General features: G+C 31.5%; 2 protein-coding genes across 4 annotated transcripts in view; both read left to right on the forward strand.

Moving 5' to 3' along the window:
• LOC132748291 (low-density lipoprotein receptor-related protein 4-like) overlaps window positions 1-11,189 on the forward strand; it is a 48,252-nt gene extending 37,063 nt beyond the window's left edge. For 2 of the 3 annotated variants that reach the window (XM_060737862.1, XM_060737861.1), the window contains exons 6-9: window positions 7,893-8,145; window positions 8,907-9,069; window positions 9,828-9,944; window positions 11,014-11,189. In XM_060737862.1, coding sequence (XP_060593845.1) covers window positions 7,893-8,145; window positions 8,907-9,069; window positions 9,828-9,944; window positions 11,014-11,174 — 694 coding nt within the window. In that variant the 3' untranslated portion in view covers window positions 11,175-11,189. Of the gene's footprint in view, window positions 1-1,405; window positions 1,491-2,853; window positions 2,964-4,630; window positions 4,800-5,612; window positions 5,803-7,892; window positions 8,146-8,906; window positions 9,070-9,827; window positions 9,945-11,013 lie in introns of all 3 variants that reach the window. The other variant, XM_060737860.1, reaches the window with a different exon arrangement.
• The window catches only part of LOC132748290 (low-density lipoprotein receptor-related protein 4-like), a 48,476-nt gene extending 23,585 nt beyond the window's left edge, over window positions 1-24,891 (forward strand). The window contains exons 2-10 of the mRNA XM_060737859.1: window positions 11,596-11,717; window positions 17,293-17,443; window positions 17,902-18,051; window positions 18,475-18,592; window positions 19,792-19,945; window positions 20,408-20,524; window positions 20,755-20,982; window positions 21,886-21,951; window positions 24,425-24,891. Coding sequence (XP_060593842.1) covers window positions 11,609-11,717; window positions 17,293-17,443; window positions 17,902-18,051; window positions 18,475-18,592; window positions 19,792-19,945; window positions 20,408-20,524; window positions 20,755-20,982; window positions 21,886-21,951; window positions 24,425-24,531 — 1,200 coding nt within the window. The 5' untranslated portion in view covers window positions 11,596-11,608 and the 3' untranslated portion in view covers window positions 24,532-24,891. The remainder of the gene's footprint in view (window positions 1-11,595; window positions 11,718-17,292; window positions 17,444-17,901; window positions 18,052-18,474; window positions 18,593-19,791; window positions 19,946-20,407; window positions 20,525-20,754; window positions 20,983-21,885; window positions 21,952-24,424) is intronic.
• Window positions 24,892-25,181: the final 290 nt, after the last annotated feature.

Raw genomic sequence — 25,181 nt, forward strand, 5'->3', positions numbered from 1 at the left:
CTATTTTTAGACTTGAAAAATCCAATTCAGACTGAATATGATACTACACCCAGTGAATATGATACGGGGGCAAGCGTGGCTAAGGTCGTTGACTTCAAACCACTTGCTCCTCACCGCTGTGGGTTCGAATCCCGACAGGGACTTTGGATTCTTTCATGTGAGGAAGCTATCCAGCTAGCTTACGGAACGTCGGTGGTTCTACTCAGGTGCCCGTTCGTGCCTGAAATAATGCACGGAAGGGCACCTGAAGTCTTCCTCCACAAGTAAAGCTGGAACGTCGCGATATGACTGATACTGTGTCGATGTGACGTAAAAGCCAATTAAAACAAAAAAGTGAATATGATTTTATAAAAAGTTCTGTTGACTACTGTTTGGACCAATAAGATTTCAGCTATATTTAGATCATATGATAATATGTTATATTATATTATTCCGTTCATTACTTCATGCATGGATACAATTGGTTTAACAGTTCTATGAAATCAATAAAGTGCCATCAGCAATAAATATTAATTGAATCGATTAACCATTATATAAGAGATAAAACAATCAATCTTTCGAAATTAAATGAGATAGGCGGCAACTATGCAATTAAATGAGCGAATTTTTTTCTGATCTTGCATGTGCATACAATATACATTTCAATTTTTAAAAAAGCTAAGAAATAAGTGTTTATATGTATTTTATTGTTAATTATTATTATGGTCTACCACTCAACCTAGTTGACTCAAGCTGTGTTTAGTACAAACCATGTTTCCTCATATGGTATTTGAGAAACTGATTAAAGATAGTTGCATGATGAAGAAATATTCAAAAATATTGAAAAGATGTCATAATACAATTCTGTTTTTACTTGGTATAAAGTTTTGTATTTCATTGTTTTTTCGTTTATTGCCATTCGAGTGGTTTGATATCTCTTTCCTACGACACAGTCAGTTATTTCAAACAAAAAACAAACTAATAAGGTACAGTTACGGATAAAATATCTGCTTAAAAGCGCATGACACAATCGGACCTTTTCTGCTATTATTTCATTTTAAAGTTCTTATCCAAAGACTGCCGAAAAGGGCGCAAGAAAGTATACATATCAAATTGTAAAGGCAGGCATGGCGCAGCGATTTCGTTATCCATCGAAATGACGAATGGAATAGTATTATGTTAACATAATCAAAAGAGATAAACTGAAGAAAGTAAATAAACTTTGAGAAACTGTTTTTATAAAGTAACGTTGCACCCTCAAGTTTGTTATAACGTGATAGCCAATCAGATGTAAGAAAATTACATTACATTAAAACCTTCTATACCCATGTATCAGGTTATATTTGTTCATTGTGATGAAAGTGTTAACGATGAATCAGAAATATCACATTACAACTTAAATTTACCTAGGTTTTTATAATTTCAGGGCATGCGAACCAGAGAGGGAAATATGTCGGCCAGTGACTGTATTGTCATCTTTATGTTAGTTGTTTCATGTCAAGGCCAGGGAGGTATTAAGATAACTTTTGAATATCTATTTTAAATCAACATTTTAATCTAGGGGCTACTTTTTCCTGTGAGGTGTACTTGTCAATCATATCACCGAATGATTAAGATAAACAATAAGTTATATAACATCTGCTTTTTTCACACCAAACTGTGAAGAGCAATATGCCGACTTTATAAAAATTTTGGTGGAAGTAGGTCAGACGTTCTGGTTCATTGTTTCAAGGGCCTAGAAACACGGATGTTGCCTATATGTTATTAGCTAGTTGTTAGCCATATTTATATCCTCCTGGTGGTATTTGAACCCACAGTAGTTAAGGGCAAATTATCGAAATTTAGCGCAGCCACTCCGTTTTTTTAGTACTAGCATTGGAAGTTATATCAAAACTAACACCATAATTATCACTAATATCATATCAAGTTATACTTGCATCATCATCATGATCATCATCGTCATCATAACATCAACAACGTCATCATCATCATCTTTTTCTTCTTCTTTTTCTTCTTCATCATCATCATCATTATCATTATCATCATCATCAATATCACCACCACCACAACCAAAACCACCACCAATTCATTCTCCTTTTTTGTCGTCGTCGTCATTGTGATTTCATTTTATATGTTTTTGATAATCCTTTTAATGAACAAGCTTATGCATTTACAAATATTTTGTAGGGTTCACGTATATTCAAATTTTTATCCGTTATCATTAAGATGTAATCACACATCGCTGTATTCAAATTGATAGACTCATGTATGTACCATTTATGTATTTCAATAGATTGAATATATTCAGTTTACATAGTTACTTGTTGTCGACCTCATGGAAGATATATTGTTGTTTAAATGAGAACTCCTATTAAATAAAATCTTTATTATTGCTTATCTAAGTCCATCAAAACATAGCTTCATAAATGAATATTATTACTTTTTGAGGAATGGTGACAGGTTATATGGTCAAGAACAAACTGCTGCTGCATCATCATGTAAAAATCACGCGTCGCAAGAATGTTATATAGCAAATAACTGTCTTTAAACATCAATGTAACCCGTAAAAGTTTATAAAATGCATTTCTAACACTGCATGCACCACAATTTAAACATAGATCATTTCATAACTTGTGTGTTAGGGGGGCTTCCATTGCTTTATGACTCCGTTCACTAGCCTCACAGTGTCTGTAGGTTCAATTACAGACGGGGTCTTTGATATATCGCAAAAGCGGAAAATATCTAGCTAGCATTCAATTTTCATTGATATAATTTTAATCGTTTTCAAGTTCCTGTCGTGAATTGTCAGTAAGCTTCCATCTCTCTTTATCATGCAATCAAGAAAGTGTAACGTTCATCGTATTATTTTTTTAGCTATTCTCAACAACAGTGTCCTGTGGGTAGCACGTGATGGTCATCTCTATTTTAGTACACGACTACAGGAGTGGACAGAGGCCAAAATCACCCCGCTGGAATTTGGGCAGGTAGGAGAATTACTCGGAATTTAATACTGATCATTTCTTTAACGAATATGCATATTGAGAAGAAATAACACTTCATATCACCACACACACTAGCAGACCGAGACAAAAAGTGATGATTGAGGCAGAAAATAGGTGGGTGTGGAGTAAAAGATTAGGGGTGGTTGAAGAAAAATGTTGAGGGTGGGTCACACTAAGGTAAAGCGGTAAAGCATCTAAATTTTAACAATATAATGCCATTTGCAGTATGATTTGAACTGAGGATAAACTTATATCGATTATATTTTTATTAAAATCTCTATTCTTAATATTATATCTGTTATTGTATTAACTATAACGATGCAGAACAGTGAATCATTTTGGCATTTCTGAATATATTTACTTTTTATGTGCAATGAGACCAGTTTTAAACAACCTGTCGATAACTTTTTCCTTGCAAATCGATGAACTACAAGCTGCATATGTAACATTCCAAGCGCAAAAAGTAGTTTCAACATTTGAATGGCATAATGCCTAAAACATATAAGATGCATTGAAATATATATAAAGAAGCTGGTGCAAGCTATAGAATGCTTTATACATTGGGTAAATTATCAAAAGAGTAAGCAAACATGATATAAAATGCTATTTTCTATATTTAAAAAGCGATAATAGATCGAAAGTTCAAAAGTCATTTTAATATGATGTTATGCTTTATATTCAAATAGTAATAAAAGATCGATTGATATGCTCTCATGATGACCTTTTCACTATGTGTAATTATTATCTGTCAAATAATGACTTTCTTTGAATGGCACTCCAGAAAGAGCGTGACACTGCATCAGTATTTTAGGGCTAAACAAAAATTTACAAAAATGTTTAATAGAAAATGTGAACGGTTCTATTGTGCCGATTTGAATGGAAATTTATTATTACATTTGTAATATTGTAAAATTATTGACTTAAGCCATTGAATATGATGTGATATTCACCGAAATATAATATATTCATCGAGACTAAAGCCGAGGTCAATATGTTATTTTGCGGTTGAATATCATGTCATATTCAATGGCTTGCTAGTAAATAATTGTTTTATTGTATGAATAGGCAAAGATAAAACACATACACACACACACACACGCACGCACGTGCGCGTGCACGCACACACACAATTATAAGGAAATACAAAACACAACTTTTGCTTGTTTTCATGGAAGTTAACGGTTCCAATTTTATCAGTGTGAATGGAAATTTAGTATCACATTCGTAATATATATGTTATTATAAAGCATATTTTATTGTGTTATTAAAATGCTTTTTGAAAGTTCGAGGAAAAGCACATTCAAGAGCAAAAGATGGTTATCGATATTTAACAGAAATTAAAAGAGTTCCATTTTGTACATTTGAATGGAAATTAAGTATCACATTCGTAACATATATAGTTATAAGTATATATTATTGTTTAATTAAAATGTCTATTGAACGTTCGAGGTGAAGCTAATTCAAGAGCAAAAGATGAATAACAGTGTCATTCGGTGACCACTGGGTGACTTTTTCTGTGAGAAACAATGTAAGATGCTTACTGTTTGTGAACGTTGTTGTCCCTTGTAATTCTGAACACCCAAACATACGAAATAAAATTCATCTGTAGTCCATTTGTCTTAGGAAACTTTTTTTATTGTATCATACAGTCAATTCACAGTGTTGACATTGAAGGCGCAAATCCAAGTCATGGCATTGCCGTGGATATACCAACTCGACATCTTGTTACCATTAACTCCGAAAAGGACTTTTATGCGATTGCACTCTTTGATCTTGAAGTTTATAGGATAACATACTTTCATGTAGGTATCTCTAAAGGTAAGGTTCCTATGATATTTTCAGTTAAAATTACAGAATTAGGCGTAAGTGTAAAATTGTATGTAAGTTGTATTTATCAAATTTATGTAAGACTTTAGAAAACATATGATTCGATATAAAAACCGTTGAAAAGCTACAAATACATGTTTTATATATTAAATATACTAGAGAATGCTCCAAATATGTACATGTCTCACGGCAAATTTGTGATCTTAAAGGCCCATTATGCCTCAGTAATGCTTTTTATTTCTCTATAGCATTGTGTTTTTGATGTACTTCTACAGTTTCAAAAACAGTTGCTCATTGGCCAATAATCTGTTTCTTCTGGTGCTTTTTATATTTTGTACAGTTATAGTGATTGTGTATTTTGTATGGAAGTCAAAATACTACTTTATTTACATTTTGCTACTTTTATGTCTAGTAATTACATAATTAGAGCTACTTTTCTCAGGTAAAAAAATGTCTAAAAAGCTTTAAAACCATTTTTTTAACGGTACACGTCTCATGTTTGACCGTTCTTTAGAAGTAAAAAATCATTTCTTTAGGCATAATGTGCCTTTGAGACAAATAGTATATATTCTAAAAGGTATAGCGTTGCTTTTATGTGTTTTACCTGTAGAGTCCAAACTTTCACAATATTTGAACATTTCTTTTTAAATTTCACGAACATGTACTTTGTAATGATTTCTATCAACACGGGATCAAAATCTTTATTCTATCTACTACATATAGAACAATAGAAACGTATGTTCAAAGGGTAAATTAATGTGAACATATTATTTTGAAATTTGATTTTTTAGTCTTTTATTGCAGACATTGGACATCTTGCGATAGACTGGTTAGGTCGGAACGTGTATTGGACGGACGCAGGTTTCGGTTGGATAGCTATGAAACATTTACCAGAGAACATTAATCAAATAAATTCAGCTGATCAAAATTTCAGGGTTGTTGTGGACGAGTTCATAGAGAAGCCTACAGGGATAGTTGTACACCCGGAAAGATAGTAATTGTTACATATCTAAACTTATATTACAGCGCTTTAACAGCGCTTTGTTTACAAGAATTCCGGATTATTCATATTCGGACACCCTATAAGAAGGCCTAAATTTGAAAGTTTCTGACAGTCAGTTTTGCAAAAAATAACCCCAATAGTCTTTATCTAACCATTTATTTAAATGCCGCGTTTGTCAAGTTATATAGAATACCTTGCTAGTGTCGGATATTACAATATTTATCAGACAAGGCTAAGAAAAAAAAGAAGGTCAAGTCTCAGCCAAACCTTTATTTGTCTCGTACCGAGCCTGATAAATTTTATAATATAAGACAGACACTTTTTTGGTATACTATTTATCATATTTGCACTTTTAATATGCGTTTTATTTTTAAATTTCAAATAAAATAAAAAAAAATATGCCAGGTCATGTTGCACGCAGTAATATGCCGAGGGTCATATCTTTAACATATAGCCCGAAATGTGTTTAGTCAATATATTCGTTTTAAATTTTATCAGTTTAATATTTAAAACTAGCAAGAGGTTAAATATTCCATTCTCTTTATTTTATTTCAATATGTATTGATGAGGTGTATGATTAAGCTGAGGGGGACTGAGAAAGCTAAATTTATCAGGTCATAATCTTATCAACAGAAATCAATGTAATCACGTGATAAAATGGAAATACTTATATCAATGTGTGTCAAATAGCTTTATGCATTCGAAGTAACGAATTTATTAGCTCCTATAAACTGAAACAATATTATTCTTAGGGATTAACATACTTCTTCAGAGAAAAAAAAGGAAATACTTTGAAATGGTTTACTTTAAGACTGAAATAGGGTTTTTTTTTTATTAATTTCATGGACATATTTTTCGATGTCAAATTGGGCTGAATTAGTAATATATACCGGAATATCAAGATCGGCTGTTATATAATGATTATTGTTTATTAATACCTATGCTTCTATTTATAGTAACAAAATCAAGGGTATTTCAGGGCCAAGATGGCTGCTGACGTTGAATGAATATAGTTACTTACCAATTGTTTTAAATAAATTAATCGATCACAATCAGCAAAGCTTAACATTGAGTATTTATAAACTCCAGACAATACACGACCCTCAGAAATTCCAAAATGATTATAGATTGACGGTAGGAAAAGATTAATCGTTCGCATTTAGACCTAGACATCAGAAACCGTTCTTGAAGGCACAAAACTTCATAAAATACTGGCACTATATCTTTATTAGAAATGCAATTCACACAAAAATGTAAAGAGTAGAGTATTTATCGGTAAAACAACAATAAAACAACATTCTCTTATATTCATTTAGTGTTGTCTCCATTCTCTAAGTTAATCGGAGTGTTAAACTGTATGACAGATATTTGTTTACATTGACAACTGTCCGTTTCTTAGAAAGGACGACAACCAAGATTAGCGACGATGTCTAAACGCCGTATTTCGGACATAGCATTTAAGACGTTAATCGAGTTCACAATGTTTAACGGTAGTTGTAGAAATTTACGTTGGTATGAAACAGCTCTAGGTCATTTGATTTGTACGACGGGGCTAATTCCCTGAATGTGATATAACAGATTACCGAGTGTTTTGATTTTGCTCTCTTTTGTATCACAGTCAAAAAATAAGATCACGTCCCTTTTTGTCATACTATGAAACCCCATATGAACGAGCATCTGAATATGACATTTCTTTCGTTATCTCGTTCTCTGTCGTCACATTAAGTACACCCCAGAAAAAATGAGTCATTCGGTGAGCATGCTATGGAGTGCGGATAACTTATACCTGTACCCAAGTTAACGCTCTGAACATGTATATGTATACAATTTAACTCTGACATAATTTCAACACAAAGGTCCCCAAACTATGATATACGTGAACAATTGATTTTGTTTTCATAGTAAAATATAAAATTTAACCCAATTATAGCAAAATATTTAGTTATCTTTATTTCTACATGTTCACTTACAAGTTACACTTTGATAAACATTATTTCATTTAAACCATTTTAATGAAGACTCCAAAGCATTTTACTACATTGCAAACATATATAGAAATGTATCCAAAGAAACTGTTTCAGCTTTTTGTTTTGGACTGACACCGGCCATACTCCAAAAATAGAAAGGTCTAATCTGATTGGTCAGGAAAGAAAAACAATCATTTGGCAGAGTATTATCACGCCTACAACGCTATGTATTGACCAATCAGCGGAAAGATTGTATTGGAGTGACCCAGAAAGAAGAACTATTGAATATTCAGATTTTGATGGAAATGGCAGACGAATACTTGTGTCGCATCCAGAACTAAACTACTATGGAATTGCAGTATTTCGGGTATCTAAAACGAAAAATTCTGAATACTTTATTCAAAGGCATCACTTGTAAATGAAGTCCTTATTTAAGATTTCGCTCCAATGTAAAACGAGGTTGACATTTTTGTGTAATTTTAAAAGAATATGGTAAATGTAGTGTTTACATTAATAACCACAAATATGAATAGTAAATACGATTGTTCTGTAAATCATTTCTTACAATATGAAAGTTACTGATCGGTCAATTGACGAATACGTGTTACATGATGCTGAAAGTCTTAATGTCGGATTGTTTTCTATACACACACAACTTTGTCTCAGCAATAAGTGTTGCTGCTTTGCATTTGACACAGAGCTTCTGTCCCAGTGGAGTGCTTTTGTGTTGTTTTTTTTTATAAAATCTAAAGCTATGGCAATATAAAGGGAGGGGAGAGTATCTTTGACAAAGTGCTTAAGGGCGTTGATTTTAAAATACTTGCCACCCACCGCTTTGGGTTCAACTCACTCCAGGAACGTTTGATTCCTTCATGTGAGGAAGCTATCTATTCAGTTCCGGGAGCTTCGTTGTTTTACTGTGATGTCCTTTAAAAGTAATGCTTAACATAGGTCATATGACTTTGATAGTATTGGTGCAACGTAAGCCTAACCCACCCTGACCTTTGTAGTATGTTTATATGATTAGAAAAGTCTAAACATGAAATATTTGAAGTTTCAGTCCGGCGTCTGTCAATCAACTCATCAATTCGGCTCATTTCTAAGCTCTTTCATCATTTATTATTTCAGGATTCACTCATATATACAGTGCCAAATTTTAATAGAACGGGGTACGTTTCGCTGAAAGAAAATAATGAAGGCGAACATATACAAGCCAGTATAGAAATTGAAAAGACCAAACTTTTCGATGTGATGGCATATGCATCAGAAATTCAGGAAGAACCGACAGATGGTAAAGTGAACTCTTATAATTGTTTTAAAAGATCTTTTTCTTACAAGTTCTAACGCCTTTTATCTCATACATATTTTATCTAACCAATCGTAATGCTAATACACCTTTTGACGTAAACACCACTTGACGTTTACACAATTTGACATAAACACCGCTTGACATATACACTACTTGACATATACAAAACTTGATATATACGATATATACACCACTTGACATATAGACCATTTGATTTATACGCCACTTGACGTATCCACCACATGACATATACACGACTTATTCACCACTTGAGATTTACACCCCTTGACATAAACTCCATATATATTGACATATCAATCAGTTGACGTATTCACCATTTGACATATACACCATTTGACATATACACCATTTGACATATACACCATTTGACATATACACCATTTGACATATACACCATTTCACATATACTCAACTTGAAGTATTCATCACTTGACATGTACACCACTAGACGTATAAACCATTTTACATATACCCCAATTGCTGTATACACAATTTGACATACGAGTATACACTACCCGACGTAAATACAACTGTATATATTACCACTTGACCTTTATGCCAATTGACACATTCAACAACAACCGGGGACAACTACAGTTGACAGAATGTCATTTATCACAGCGAGGCAATTGTGTAAGAACTTTCAACAACATAGTAAACATAAAATGTAATAAATGTAATATAAATTTAAAGTTACTTGCTTTTTTGTTTTTCAAAAGCATTGTGTAAGAAAGTAAATGAATGTGATCAAATATGTCTACATATGGAGATGGATGCTGGATTCACGTGCCTCTGTAGTGATGGTTATGACCTCATTTCCGGCCGTAATTGTACAGGTAATGTTTTCATTTTTCTTGTCATTCAGCATTTTTTTCTCCGGTGATTTGAAGAATTTGATACTGCTTGGTCTGCCAAAAGAAATTTGTGAAAAGAAGAGATCATTATACTGAGACTTGGTTTGATTAAGATTATTCATTGGCAATACGAAATTATCCAACATCCCCTACTCCTCCTAGCATTAATTTAAGCAGTATTAAATTTTCAGCACTTAACCTTTCACTATAATGGTCTTGGCGGAAAGGAAAGATAAAATTACACCGAGAGTGTGAGAGATGTTGTTTTCATCGTTGTTCCCCACAAGGAGAATCTTACCCCTTGTTAACACAAGTTTGATGCCATTGTTTTCGATGGATCTCCTTTATTATGCATTGTTACCATCATCCTTGGAAGAGAAAAAATGACTTGCACTACCCAATTGTCGATGCCATTTTACATATTTACAGATTCATCTGACAATGCTCATTTACCTAATTGTAAAATTTGCTTATATAAGTGGTTACTTCAGGTATTGTTTTAATCTGTCATTCTTAGCCATTCTTAGTTTTGTTCCCCGCTGTACATAATTCATACCGAGAAGGTATTGTAAAGAAAACAATATTACGGATAATCCAACACAAGTATGTAGCTCAGTGGATTCTGACATTAATTAATACATTTTTGTTCCCTAAAATTTCATGCGTTTATCTTTTTTGTCTATTTTTATCTATTATTAATATTATAATTAGGTTCTTTAATATTTGCAAGTCAAGGTTTTGAACTATTTATTTTAAAGAAACATAATCTGCAAAATTGTAATACATGCACTAAGAAAATTGCTGTTATATTTCATTTTCTTTTACTTTCGCAATAAAAAAAAGATATTTATAAAACAGTCTAAGGAATGAAGTTGGCAATATTCTAAATCAAACAAAAACTTTGTTACCCCAAGACATAACTTAATTATAAAAATAAATGTGTCAAATGTTAATTCTGCAAATGATCTTACTATGATTGACACTATCAATATTGGTGTCAGACACTTTCTCATTGTTATCTTTTGTGATGCAATTTTGTTGTTGTTTTCAGTTGATGAAAAAGTGTTGGAGAGACATATTTTGTTTACAAATGACAAAAGCATATGCGCCGTTCCTGTATCTGTACTTAGCCTTGGGAGCTCTGTTGCAGCTATCTTTTCTATACATTGTGATCTGGTGCAAAGTGATAGCTACGTTACTAGGTGTACCTGAATTAACTTTATTATAATTTAATATTTAAGATTCCTTTAATGAACGTAGATGTTATTGCTGATCAATAAAATTGTTTTTTCTTCGGAATTTTAATATTTTAGGTTATCATAAAACCTTACAATGATAAACATCTCTAATGGACTTGGTCATCATTCAATATCGACAAAACCATTTTATATTTAGGGAAAGTTTTAAAATATGTAGTGTCAGAATGGCGAACACTGCAAATAATGGTCATGGAAATGCCGGCTTGTCTTGGTATGCCCTAATCACATCGGTAGAATATGTTGCAGCCAGCAGGCTTAACGGAAATGACAATTATTCATCTCACGTGGTAGATATACATACCAATGTTTGCTCACATTTTTTTGTATAACAATACAAATATAATAACAACTTATAATTTCTGTTTATCTTCAAGGTTTGCCGTAAACATGAGGACAAAAATGGTATTTTATACAAATGATTCAACAATATTTAAACAGCCCGCATTCAAAGAAGATCAAAGAGAAGTGCTTTACGAATCTGCTGGTATAATTATAGGTACATGGTTCAATTATAATTTTTACTGATTATCATGAAAATTTACTTAATTCTTTTAAAACATTTGTATCTTATAGTGATTATTTTGATACTAAAATATTAAAAAAAAAATACAAACCTTAAATCAGTTTTGAGTTCTTGTTATATTATTAGGTCTCTTATTACGACACCACTTCTACGTTTCAAACAATATACGAAAATATATTGATAAAAAAGGCAGTCTGCAAAATGATAGTTTTACCTTTTGCTGAAACTCATAAAGTTTATGTTCATTCGAGTGCTAAATAATAAAGTAATGATTATTCTTTGAATTGTTCATCAGTTTGTCCAATTCTTCGGAAACTGAAATGATGAAAATTATATATTAGAATGAACAATATTTGGAATAGAATTACTTTATAATATTATTATAGAATGTATAACACACCAAAAGTTACCTGATATTTTGTCTTTCATACACTAGAATGTAATTCAAAAGCAATGCTTTCATTTTAATTTCTGTAATTCCATTCTACCCCATATACATTGAAAACATTTCCATATTAATTCACAGACTGATTGAAAACGTACCATAACAAGAAAAATATTACATACATTCGTATGTAATAAAGGTACGATTGCATACTTCTTTCGATGAAGAATTTTTATGATTGCTGCATGAAAGGTGTAATGTAAAATGAACAAATGTCATGAGATATTTTATATCTTTAAACATTTTCATGGAATGTATCATCATTTTTAAGTTGCATGCCTTCATATAAGAAAAATTAATTCACGGAAATCAAAATATAAAAAGAATATTCACGTTTAAGCATAATCACAAAATAAAATTACAGGAAATTAAAAAACCTTTTTAATACACTAAAGGTATAATTTCATTGTAAATCATAGTCGCAGAGTTTTCAGATATGATTATTTATTCATATTAACATTATTATTGGTTGATGGAAATAAGAGGAAAAACTATTTCTTATGCAAGTTTTAAGTAGAAGAAAACCAAATCTAGAGAGGATGATTTAATATCACAGAATACAGATTTAGAAAAAAATTCAAATGATGCTGGAAATGTTAGATTATTAAGCTTGCAAAAAGAATTGGAAACTATAAGACAAGACAAAATTAAAGGTAATTTCATACGCTCTAGAGCAGAATGGATTGATAATGGTGAAACACCAACTAAATACTTTTGTTATGTGGAAAAATATAACTATACTTCAAAAATCATTCCTTTTTTGGAAAAAACTAATGGTACCATTATATATGAGTAGTCAGAAATTTTAAAAGAAAGTGAAATATTTTATGAAACACTCTACACAAAAACTGATTCCCCTGATGATTTTAATATGGAAGAGTTCTTAGGCAACATATCTGTCCCAAAATTGAGCAGAAATCAAGCAGATTCGCTAGAAGGTCTCTTTACCTTTGAGGAAATTTCAGAAACACTTGAGAATATGAAAAATGACAAAAGCCCAGGGTCTGATGGTTTTACATCATTTTTTAAAAGTTTTCTGGAAACAAATTGGACATTTTGTTGTCAGAAGTATTAATTATTCTTTTATTAAAGGTGAATTATCACTTACCCAAAGGCAAGGTATAATTACCTGTATCCCGAAAGAAGACCAACCAAAACAGTATTTAAAAAACTGGCGACCAATAACTTTATTGAATTATACTTTAAGACTAGCCTCAGGTACATTAGCCAAAGACTTAGGCCGTGTCTACACCTATTCAAGTTTCTTACATGTCACATTTAGATAAGCTAAATAAATGGCCCTTTCAATATTTTATCAGGCACAATTTTTACTTGAATGTCTAATTAAGATTGCCCAGGATTTATACCTTTGTGTTTGCAAAACTATCATGTTTCTGTAAAATATGTGAATAAAAAGCGGGAAAATGATGCAATTAGCTAAAAACAATGGAGTTGTGTACATTCTTTTAAAATAATGGAAAATGTGAGAAAATATTTTTTGAGCTAATAAATTGATGCAAATTCTTTATTTGATGAAAGTTATTCACTAAATGAACAAGATCATTTAAAATCCATTTTGACTACTTAAAAAAAATTGATTTTTTTTTCATTATATTTTTTTTGCTCGTATTGATCTGTTCCTCTCAAGACCAATATATTGTTTACATTTACTAAAATTTACAGATCATGAACACTGAATCAGTAACGAAAAAGTCAGAAATAATAAAAAAACAACACTATCACACCTTCTGGGCACATGTTTTGTGTCAAACCGGTGTTATCAGTGTCTTGACAGCCAAAAACTTGTAGAAAAATAGAACGTGTTCTAACTTTCTTGCAAGGAATTATCTTCTTGGATGTCACATAATTTCTCTTTAAAACTCATTCAAGTAGGGTGTCTACACTATCCAATACAAGAGAATATGATACTTGCATTCAAGACTTGGATAGGTGTAGACGGGCACTTAAGCCAGTTTTAAATTGTTTGATAGAATCAGACCAAACAGGATTTCTAAAAGGAAGATTTATCGGAGAGAATATACGATTAGTCTACGATGTAATGAATTATTTAGAAGAAAAATGAATGCCAGGACTATCAGTAATGATTGACTTTAAAAAAGCATTTGATACACTTTCTTCTGATTTTATAAATAAGACTTTTGAATTCTTTAATTTTGGCCCAATGTTTTTTTATACAAATACTGAAACTGCTGTTCAAATGAATGGATTTTTGTCCAACTTTTTTAAAATAGGGCGTGGTCGTCATCAAGGAGACCAAATCAGTCCTTATATTTTTATCTAATGTGCCGAAAAATTAGCCATAAAAATAAGAACTAATAAAAATATAAAAGGTATACATATCAACGGAACAGAATATAAGATTTCACAGTATGCTGATGATACTTCTTTATTGTTAGATGGATCTGAGCAGTCTTTAAATTGTACGCTTAATATTTTACATGATTTTTCTATTATTTCTGGATTAAGTGTTAACTTTGAAAAAAAAAACCCATGTAATATGGATTGGCTCTTTAAAATATAGCATTAGATCAATAAAAACTAGGTGGAAATTAATTTGGGGTAGTACATCATTTAGATTACTTGGTATTAACTTTCAAGTTGATTTACAAAAAATGATAGCATTGAATTATACTGAAAAAATTGAAAATATCAAAAAATATATCCAGTGTTGGAAAAGAAGGGCTTTAACACCTATTGGTAGAATAACTGTTGTAAAGTAACTGTTACTTCCTTTATTAACTAACTTGTTTATGTCACTTCCAAATCCTAATTTTCAGATGTTAAAGGAAATAAATTATATGTTTTATGATTTTGTATGGCAGGGTCCACCAAATATTAAATCTTCTGTATTGGTGAAGGAATATGTAAATGGTGGTCTAAAAATGATTGATGTATGTGCTTACATGAAAAGATTAAAACTTTCGTGGTTAAGAAGAATTGTATCATCTGAATGTGATAAATGTTAGATAACTTTTTAGATATTAAGAAGCTGTTTAATTGTCGAAAGTTATATACAGCATATATATATATGATATTTTGAAAAAATCATTTTGGAAAGAGGGTTTAGGTGCTTATGTAGAATTTGTAGAAAAAATACCGATTATTTCTATGGAAATGTTGTTAGAAATGCCTCTGTTCTATAACCAATATATTTTGATGGATATAAAACCTATTTTCATAAAAACATGGTATGATAAAGGTATAAGGTTTATCAAAGATATTATGAATGTGAATGGTACTTTCCTTGAAAGGAATGAATTGGAAGCAAGATTTGGTGTTAAAGTAAACTTCATTTACTATGAATTAATTACCAGTGCTGTCAAGACATACAGAAGTATATTAAGTTTAAAGTTATGTGATAATTATGAAATTGCTTCCTTTTCTCCCATTATATGTTGTTATCTAAAGCCTATACTACTTTATGTTAAAGGTACATCAGACATGTACAATATATACATAAAAATGATGATATTCCAACTTGTCAGACTAAATGGAACACTTGCTTTCAATTAAGTCAATCGGACTGGAATAAAATACATAGTTGGGTTTTTGACATTACCAATGATTCTTACTTGCAATTGTTTCAGACAAGTCTAACACATAGAATATTAGCTACTAATTATCTTCTTTTGAAAATGAATTTATCAGTTACAAGTATGTGTATTTTTTGTAAATCAGAACATGAAACATTGTTACACCTATTTTGGGAATGCTCATTTGTAAAAATATTGATTACAGAAATTACTTAAATTGTTAGGAATCATGATGCTATTTGATATTGATTGTCAAACTTTTTATATTAGGTAATACAAAATAGAGCCAGTCAAAGTACAATATCCTATGTCTAGAGATAACGAAATATGTTTATTTATGTAGTTTACCAAATATAGATGGATTAGTTATAAATTAGCCTCTTTAATTATTGATGCATGTGCAACAAATACAAAAGATAACATAATGAATTGGACAATGGTTCAAAAAATCATTTAATTCTTTTTACAGTAATGTAAATTTATAATTTATCAATATACAGCCATTGTTGTTTGTTAAAAGTTTGAGTATAAGAAACAACTACGTAATGTTTTTTTCTGTTCAATGTATGAGCTACCTAAACTTTTTAATCTTCTTTTATTTCCCCCTGTGATTTTGTTTGTATATTATGTTGTGTATGTACATGTGTATATATTATTGTGGAAATGTGAAATTGTGATAAATACTCAATGACAATAATTGTTACTTAATCAACAAATATTTGATACATGTATATATATATATATATATATGATAAATAAAATCTTTGTAAGGTATGGAGGGGGGTGCCCTTGACCCCCACATACCCATGACGAGGGAAATAAAGTTATCTTTAAAAAAAAACATTATTATTGATTATCGATTGATAAAAAAACGAAAGACACAGTTTGTAAATATTTATTACAATAAAATATGAAAAAAGGTATTTTCCATCCTATGCGCGCCGAGGTTAGCTATATGTATAATTCCCGCGCTAAGTCGCGGTGGCGCTTGGGATAATCACTTAAATGGCAGCCATTTTACGATACGAAAATGCCTGGCACTCCTCGGACAGTTTATCCTGCCGAAAAGATATGAAAAAATACTTGCAATTCAAAGATTGTTTGCTACATAAATCTTTGCAAACTTTTTCTCTGCCTGACTGTAATAATATTGATGTTTTTCATTGGCTTAAACCATCACGTTATCAATACACATGTACGAGAAGGTGTGAACTAATTTCATGTTCGTTATAATTATGCCGTTAATAGACATATATTTATTTACAAATAAATTGATATTATTAAACAACAATCCCATAAGCATTTAAGATAATAACAATCATTGGAAAATAATAAATGCATATAAATTGTAAATTTGTGCATTTAACACAACATGATAGACTCAACCAAAACAAGCGTCTGCTTCCTAACCTAATCATGTAGTTGCATGACCATGATTAGCAAACAAAATTTAAGAGCTAAACCTATTGTAAAAATAATACTATGACCAGAGCAGATTTCGTACAGAAAATGTAACTGAAATACATGTATCGTTTCTTTTTCAAAATAGATATGGATGTTGACTGGATAAGTGGGTTGCTATATTGGATAGAGAAAGACAACGGTCATCTCTATTATGTTCATGAAAGTGGTCCGGAAGTTTTTGACGAACAATTAACAGATTCAGATATCACTAATATAGCTGTTGATCCACACAATAAGTAAAGGATTTTATCAACTGTCTTTGTTAGCAGTTACAAGATAAACAACTTACAAATGAAACAAATAAACAAACATATAATTATGAAAAATTAAGAATGTGGTATCTCATGTTATCTCATTAAAATACATATTCAATTTAAGTCTTTAAAGAAGACTACCTTTTACCTTTGTTATTTTTTTTAAATTCATTATACTGTAAAAGCATCTGACCTTAATGTTTCACATTGTACTTCATCATTGTTGTGTCACGTTCAAGATTAGGTATCGCTTTGAAGACTGAATACCGCTTAAGTCGATAGTAGGCGTTTGAACTTTGCATATCTCTCATAAACAGACTCAATTAAACCAAGTTTTTTTTATTTTTTTTAAGAGATTTGTCTTTTCTTCAAGTTTTCAGATAAATGTTGGTCATCGTCCATTGCTGAAAAATTACAAGTTAATCTATTAAATATTTCAGAAAAGTTTATTGGATTTCGAGCGTTTTAGAAGGCACGGAAAACAAATATGTTCTGAGTGCATGGAGTATGAAAACAAAGACAACAGAAATAATACCGACATTATTGCTTTCCAAACCGTCTGACTTAGAGTATGACAGACTTAAAGACAGGTAGTTCTTTTTATATGTAATATATACATATTGTTCTTTAGACTTTGAACGACAAAAATGACATAAGTGACATGTAATATTTTACATATAGATAAATTAATTGTTTTTTTCTTTATCTCATCACCGGAAACAAACTGAATTGTATTGCTTGAAGGAGCTCAACCAATGTCCAATCGCCTTGAAGCATTGAAATAGTACTCGTTACATAGTTTTAACATGACAAAGAAAGAATGATATTGATTTAATCTCCCTATACAAAATGTCTGAGACTTCAAGCAAAATTTGAAATCGTTGTCATTGAAGAACATTAGAAAAATGTTTGAAGCCCTTGATGCCTATCTATCCAAATACAATGTCTCGAAAAAAATTATATAAACTTGGTAGCATGTGGGTAAAGTTATTAGTGATCTAGTTGTGTTAAAGATTGTTGTGGAATGACAATGATGGACATATAGGAATGATAAATACTGACGGAACCGGCGAGAGAAAATATGACACTGCAACCACAGGGGAACCACGACATGCCGTTACAGTTTATAAGGTAAAGATCATTTTCGTATAATGTTGATCAGTTTATCTTCCGTGTGTTATACTTATGACTGAACGTCATAATTGTTACCGTCACTCCCACATTTGATCTAACTACAGTAGACTCCCTACTTAAGACCACCCAGGAATTAAGACCACCCTGCTACTAAGATCATTTTTTTAAAATAACAAAAAATATTCTATTCTTTATGTCATTGGTAACATGCTCCAGAATAAAGACCACCCCGCTTATCCACTTTTATGACCACCAGATTTGGTTCAGATATTTTGTTGTTACAGTATTCTTTATTTGAACCCATTATTGAGACCACTGCTGTTAAAGACACCTAATCAGATCACAAATTTGTTGTTATTATCTGCTCAAATGCTCTTATGCAAGACACTTGATTTCACAAGGTGTCAACAAAACTGTAATTATTGGGTTATTGTATTGAAATAATGTGTGAAAGTAAATTTTACAGTCACTGTGGTTTACTTTTGCTTTCAGAACATTTATTTTGTGAAGAATTAATTTCTTATATTATGGGGTAATAATCTACATCATATAATACTTAATATTAAAATCAGACCAAAGAGAGTCTAATATTAAATTTCTTCAGAAAAATGTTTTGCTCTCATCAGATTACATATTATAATATCCTTTTATATTGCATTTGTAGGTTAACATACATATTGTTTGTTCATACAAAATAGACAATAAAGTATGTAAGCAATGACAAGAAAAACCACAATTAAGACCACCCCGAAATTAAAACCACTTTTGTCTTATCTCGATGTTGGTCTTAATTTTTTTTACTGTACTGCCCTTCTAGGTGTTGCTTCTGACACAATACTTATATAACTTTCTAAAGTAAGTGAATAATAAATTCAAATAATTTAATTCAATTTAAAATGAAACAATTTTATTCAATTGGCGATTCTTACAACAAAACAAAAAAATAACAAACAAGAAAAACAACAAAATTTAGTATCAACACAGGCACAATAATATATTGTCTGAAATATTTTACTGACGATATATATAGATTATGTCTAATCGAATCATGCATCTCACACATTCCAGAAACATTAATGAACATGCACATTTCTTAAATGATTCGTTGTCACATATGATACATTTCATTATTTATAATTATATGATTTTACAGTGCATTCATCATTGACCAGTTAACACTAATGCATATATTTCAGAATTTCATTATATCGTCAACAGGAGAAAACAGGCAGTTTGATATAGTCTACGAACTAGATAAACAAAGGTTAAGTGTGAATTTACACAAAGGGTATGACGGATTTGTTGAAGATGTACATGTTTATGAAAAAGCATTGCAACCATTTGATCTTGGTATGGTCGTATATTATCTCGTAATTATCTTATCCATATAAAAGTTTTCACAGTCATAATCAGCTTATATCTTAGGAAAAGCATAAAAGTCTTTTTCATTTGACGTTTGTATGTAGAAATTGTGTTTCTGCTTTTTGCGTTTCCCTCTCCTCCTTTCGCCGCCGAAATTGAGTTTCTTCTTATTACCTTTTTATCTCCTGTCGCCTCCTTTGTGCTTTCAACCAGTTCTTGTTTGGTGCCCTGCTGTTGTAGCTGGGTGTGTGTCGGAGACTGCGTCCTGTGAACGTTTGCCTTAGCCTATTTGTCTTCATTCTCATTATTTTATGATAGATTCTAAAAACTGCTGGGATTAGTTTGTCAAAGTCACATCTCTCCTCAATTAACGGCAAAAATTATAGCAGTGGGCCGGTAAAAATATCAAATGTAAAAACTGACAATTAAATTCTCTTCTGATTTTCACAGAGTCGTGCGAAGTAAACAATGGGGATTGTGAACATGTATGTCGAAAAGGGAGTGAAAGAAAATGTGCTTGTTTTCTTGGATATGTTCTTAACGATGACAACAAGTCATGTCGGTCAGGTAAAGAACTTATGATTCTAGTTTAGTTGTACCTTTTGCGCCTATTAGAGTATACGGCAACAGTTCTGCTATACATTGAGACAGAAAGCAAAAATATAATTACGCATGAAGGACGGTAAAAAAAGATGGATTGTTCCTTAAACTTGGCTTGCACTTTGTCCCATATGATATTCCTAATTAATTTTTGTGATTTACAAACTTGAAAAACATTTTCTGTATTTTGTTCGCAGCTGTTCTGAATGAGAAGTATTTTGTTGTACTGGACGCAGTTCATAAAGCGCTGTACCAGGTTGACCAGGAAACAAAAGCTATACATACCATTACAATCAGACAAGACAATGTTCCTGTTGGATTAGCGTTCGATCCCAAAAGGAAAGGCGTTATATGGGTTGATAAAAAAACTAACTCAGTGAAAAAGATAACATTAGGATCATCTGACGAGACAGCAGTGATGTCTGGTGCGAATCATTTTTATATGTTCATTAAATTGTTTTTAGGAAAGTATTTCGATTTATAGAAAATGTCACAGGTTTAACAAATAAATTATTTCACATTTCGTGTGCATGAATCACTGCGCTGTTACTTTGACGGATTATTTGTAGTCGTGAGAGGGTTTCCTTACCTACCATTTTGTTCCTGCACCCTTTGGCAATTTGCCTATATTCTCTTTTCCTATAATAATATTTAAACTAAAGTTCCCCTTGGTTAGTAATTGGTCCCTCGTTCTCTAAATCCCTGCCATTTTAGTGCCCATTGGAAGTGTTCATAACTAACAGTGGTGGTGTTTATTGGTAGTTTTCACTCCGGATCACGGCACTAAGCCACTTGAACTTACCAGAGCACAGTTTCGCCTCCGCCTCGTTCCTGAGCAGACTGTCAAGCAGTTTACAGTATTAGATACCTTCACTTTTGCAAGGAACTGAATCTTCTGTATATACCATAGCAGATGCACAGTGCAAATGACCGTAGAAAAGATTTCATAATCTTATCACAACGAAATGTGTCCTGCACCGCCCGTGAATCGAACCCGGCTCCCCGATTTCCATTCCGACGCTCTACCTATTGAGCTAACCGGATGGCATTTTGCGAACAGTGCTCTGCCTTGTTAATTTTTACTCTCAATTTTGGTAATTTATATTTTTTTCTCTCAAGCAAATAATTATGTCAGGGCTTATGAATATATATAAGTAATGTACCAATTTAAAAAAAAGAGAAAGTCAGCAATATAAATTCATTTATTTACCACTATTCTCCCTATGCCTAGTCAGCAAACACTTTAACTTGAAATAATTCTGGTCGTTTCGCTGTTTCTTTTTTTATGGTATGATATACTTTAATAACACGTTGTTTTACAATTACAGGTGTTGATAATAATGCGGATATAGCAGTAGATGTATCTTCTGGAAACATATATATCTCATCTGGACGGAACCCAGCAAACACATGACGTTAAAATAACGTCGGATTAATGTTAGATTTTGGTCACGACGTCGGCGACCAAAATACAACGTAAATCTGACGTTAAAATACCGATGTCTAATAGACGTTTCTTTTTGACGTCGTACTAACGTTAGGTTCTGGTCGGTGTCCTGACGGTAGGTAAAAAAATAACAAAAAATAATCCTTATTCGCTGTTGTAATCATTTAAACTTTTTTTTCAAATGTTATTTGGATTACAAATGAAGTGTTCTTATATAAATACAGACCAAGATCGCGGCGCTGCAACCTAATAAAACATATAGGTGGCGCTGTATATAGGCAAGTTACATGTGTTATTGTTATGAAATCTATTTATAGCCACAGATCTGTTTACAAGTTCCAATCATTTAACGTTATAATATTATCATTTGTGGTACATTATATGTATCAAAATCACGAGTTTTTTAATAGTGCTTTAACATTTAATCATAGTGACAGAAAGGGGAAAGAAAACATAATTAACCTATTATTCGAATCTAAAGTCACGTGGATGGAAATTCAAATTCGTAGGCGTTACGTTTTGGCTGTCGGTCAGGAATCGGGATGCATTGATAAAGTGAATATAATAGATTTTCTTGCACAAAAAGGTCAGTTCAATTTATTTAGATTTATTTTTACTTTGTATCTGATAAATAATTGCATGATTGCAAGCACTCTTAAATTTAATTATCATTATTTGAACAGCTGAAGTAAATGTCACACAAATTCGCGATAATGTCTAATAATAAATCTTTTTAAAATTGACATGTTTTAACTCTGCTTGTGAAGAGTTTATAATATGCCTTTCAGTACTACCATAGAGAATGCTTAGTTTTCATATTTTTTTTAAACTGTGATGTTTTTGTCAGTTAAAATCTGAGAATTGAGAATGAATTTGTACGATTTCGAGCATTTCGGACCAAGACGTTTCGGTCCCAAATAACCCAAAACGTTCCGGTCCCAAATAACCCAAGACGTTTTGGTTCCAAACATTTCGGCATTAAATCTTTAGTTTAAAACTATGAAATATTTAAGACTTGCGTAACTGTTCTATTTCAAACGTAGAATATATACATAAGTTAGAATATAACTTTCTTTTCAGGTAGTTCATGCTCTCAAAGGTCGGAGGGACGGAAACACGTGAATATGTAAAAAGAAACATAGGAAAGTAAGATTTTTGTAAATTCTATTACATACTTTAATCCATACTAAACTGGAGTTTAAAAGCGGCTTATTAAATGTTCAGTATTTACGTTTACTTTTAATTTTTGTTAAAGCTCTCTTATAAAAAGTTGGCAAAATTGTTCATTAAGTTAATTAAGATAACCATGAAAACATTTAACTTGTTATTTTTCCATGTTTCATTTTTTTTTCAGTGAAAATGATGTCAACCCTATTGGACGCTACAAACGCTACATATACTCCGGACAGACGAGGGGTGCTGAAAGAAGATCATATCTTAAAGCATCACACCTCAAAATTCGTGCTAATTCTCATGGATATCTAAAAGTATAACTTTGTGAAGTAACTAAAAGGCAGCAATTTATACATTACTGACAATTATCAAAGGAGGTCAAAATATGCGAAATGGCACTAAATGTTTTAGAAATGCTGTAGAAATATAGTTAAAATACTGAAAATCTGTCATTAATTGCTTGAAACATTATTATCAGAATCTTTTAAATTTTCTTAAAATTATAATATTTTCATTATTTTATATGATAAGGCAAACTTTGATAGAAATGTGCATACATTGTTTTGTTCTTTAATATGTGTACATGTTTTCTTAGTTTCATTTATGTCATTGTTTTTGTAATACTTTTTGTTTTGTAATTAACTTATTTTATGTTTTATTTTGTTTAATTTATGAAAATTATTTAACCTTGCAGAATTTACAAAAATTGTATGTATCAGCTTAAAATTGCAACTTTTATTTTAAATTAAAAAAGCATAAAACATAATTTTGCTTTTAGTTTTCTGTTAAACATTTCATTGGAGGGAAAGTTACTTAATAGAATGAGTTACATTAAATTCGATCAAATCACGATTAGCCAGAAAATATTTATGACGTGGTGAAACAAATAAGATTAGGGGAATGATCAGATGAAGGTCAGAAAATGATCAGATTTAGGGCAGGAAAGGGTTAATATTTAGGTCGGAAAATGGTCAGATTGAGGTCGAAAAATGGTTAGAAACTGGTTAGGTTTAGGTCGGAAAATGGTCAGATTGAGGTCGGAAAATGGTCAGATTGAGGTCGGAAAATGGTTAGATAATGGTCAGATTTTGGTCAGAAAAAGGTTAAATAATGGTTAGATTCTGACGTCTACCTGACGTCAGATTATAACGTCAAAAAAACTTTCAAATCCAACCGTTTTTCCGACCGTCATCCGACGTCAGAACCTGACTTAAATCTGACGTCAGTATGACGTCTTGTGTTTGCTGGGAACATATCCGTAATCAGACATTCTTTTCATTTACTGACGATAGTTGATTCAACAAATATAATTGCAAACATTGGAAAAATTGCTGTAATGCCTCAATCTGGGTAATCAATTTTTTTACTTTTAAGCAGTTTAATTTTAACACTTTATTCTCCCAAGAAACAATACAAAAATTATTTAAACTATTGGTTTGGAATTTTCTAGTTTTTACCACGTCTTTCTTTCATTTCTAAGGTTGATTATTATTCTGTGACCCTAGGCTTGATTTTCGAAGACAATCATAAGATTTTACATGGAGGCTATGTGTCATTAAATATTGAATGAAATATAAAAACTAATCCGTATCCTATTCAAAAATACCATTGAGTTAAAAATAAATGGATCAGGTGCAGGATGACTTATTGAACAAAGATTTTCGCGTATATGAATGCAGACCGACCTATTCTATAGACGAGGAAAAACAGTTTATGAAACGTTAAGTCTTTCTGAATCTTGTCCGACATACGTTTATATTTTTTCTGAATCTTGTCTAAGACGGTACTGGGATCCTAAATATTAACCGGACAATCAGTTTACCGGACAAAAGCTATTACTGCTGAATAGTGCTTTACTGTTTGCTTCGATTAAAAAAATCATACAGTATGAATCGTACACACACTATCTATTTCAAAGTAAATAACAACAAAACTACTCTCAGGTAAATATTGTTGATTCAGTTTCTTTATCTACTAACATGCCCTTTTGTTTACTAGTTATTT

Source organism: Ruditapes philippinarum, unplaced genomic scaffold, assembly GCF_026571515.1.
Source record: "Ruditapes philippinarum isolate M1 unplaced genomic scaffold, ASM2657151v2 ctg1483_1_1_1_1, whole genome shotgun sequence".
Taxonomy (NCBI): domain Eukaryota; kingdom Metazoa; phylum Mollusca; class Bivalvia; order Venerida; family Veneridae; genus Ruditapes; species Ruditapes philippinarum.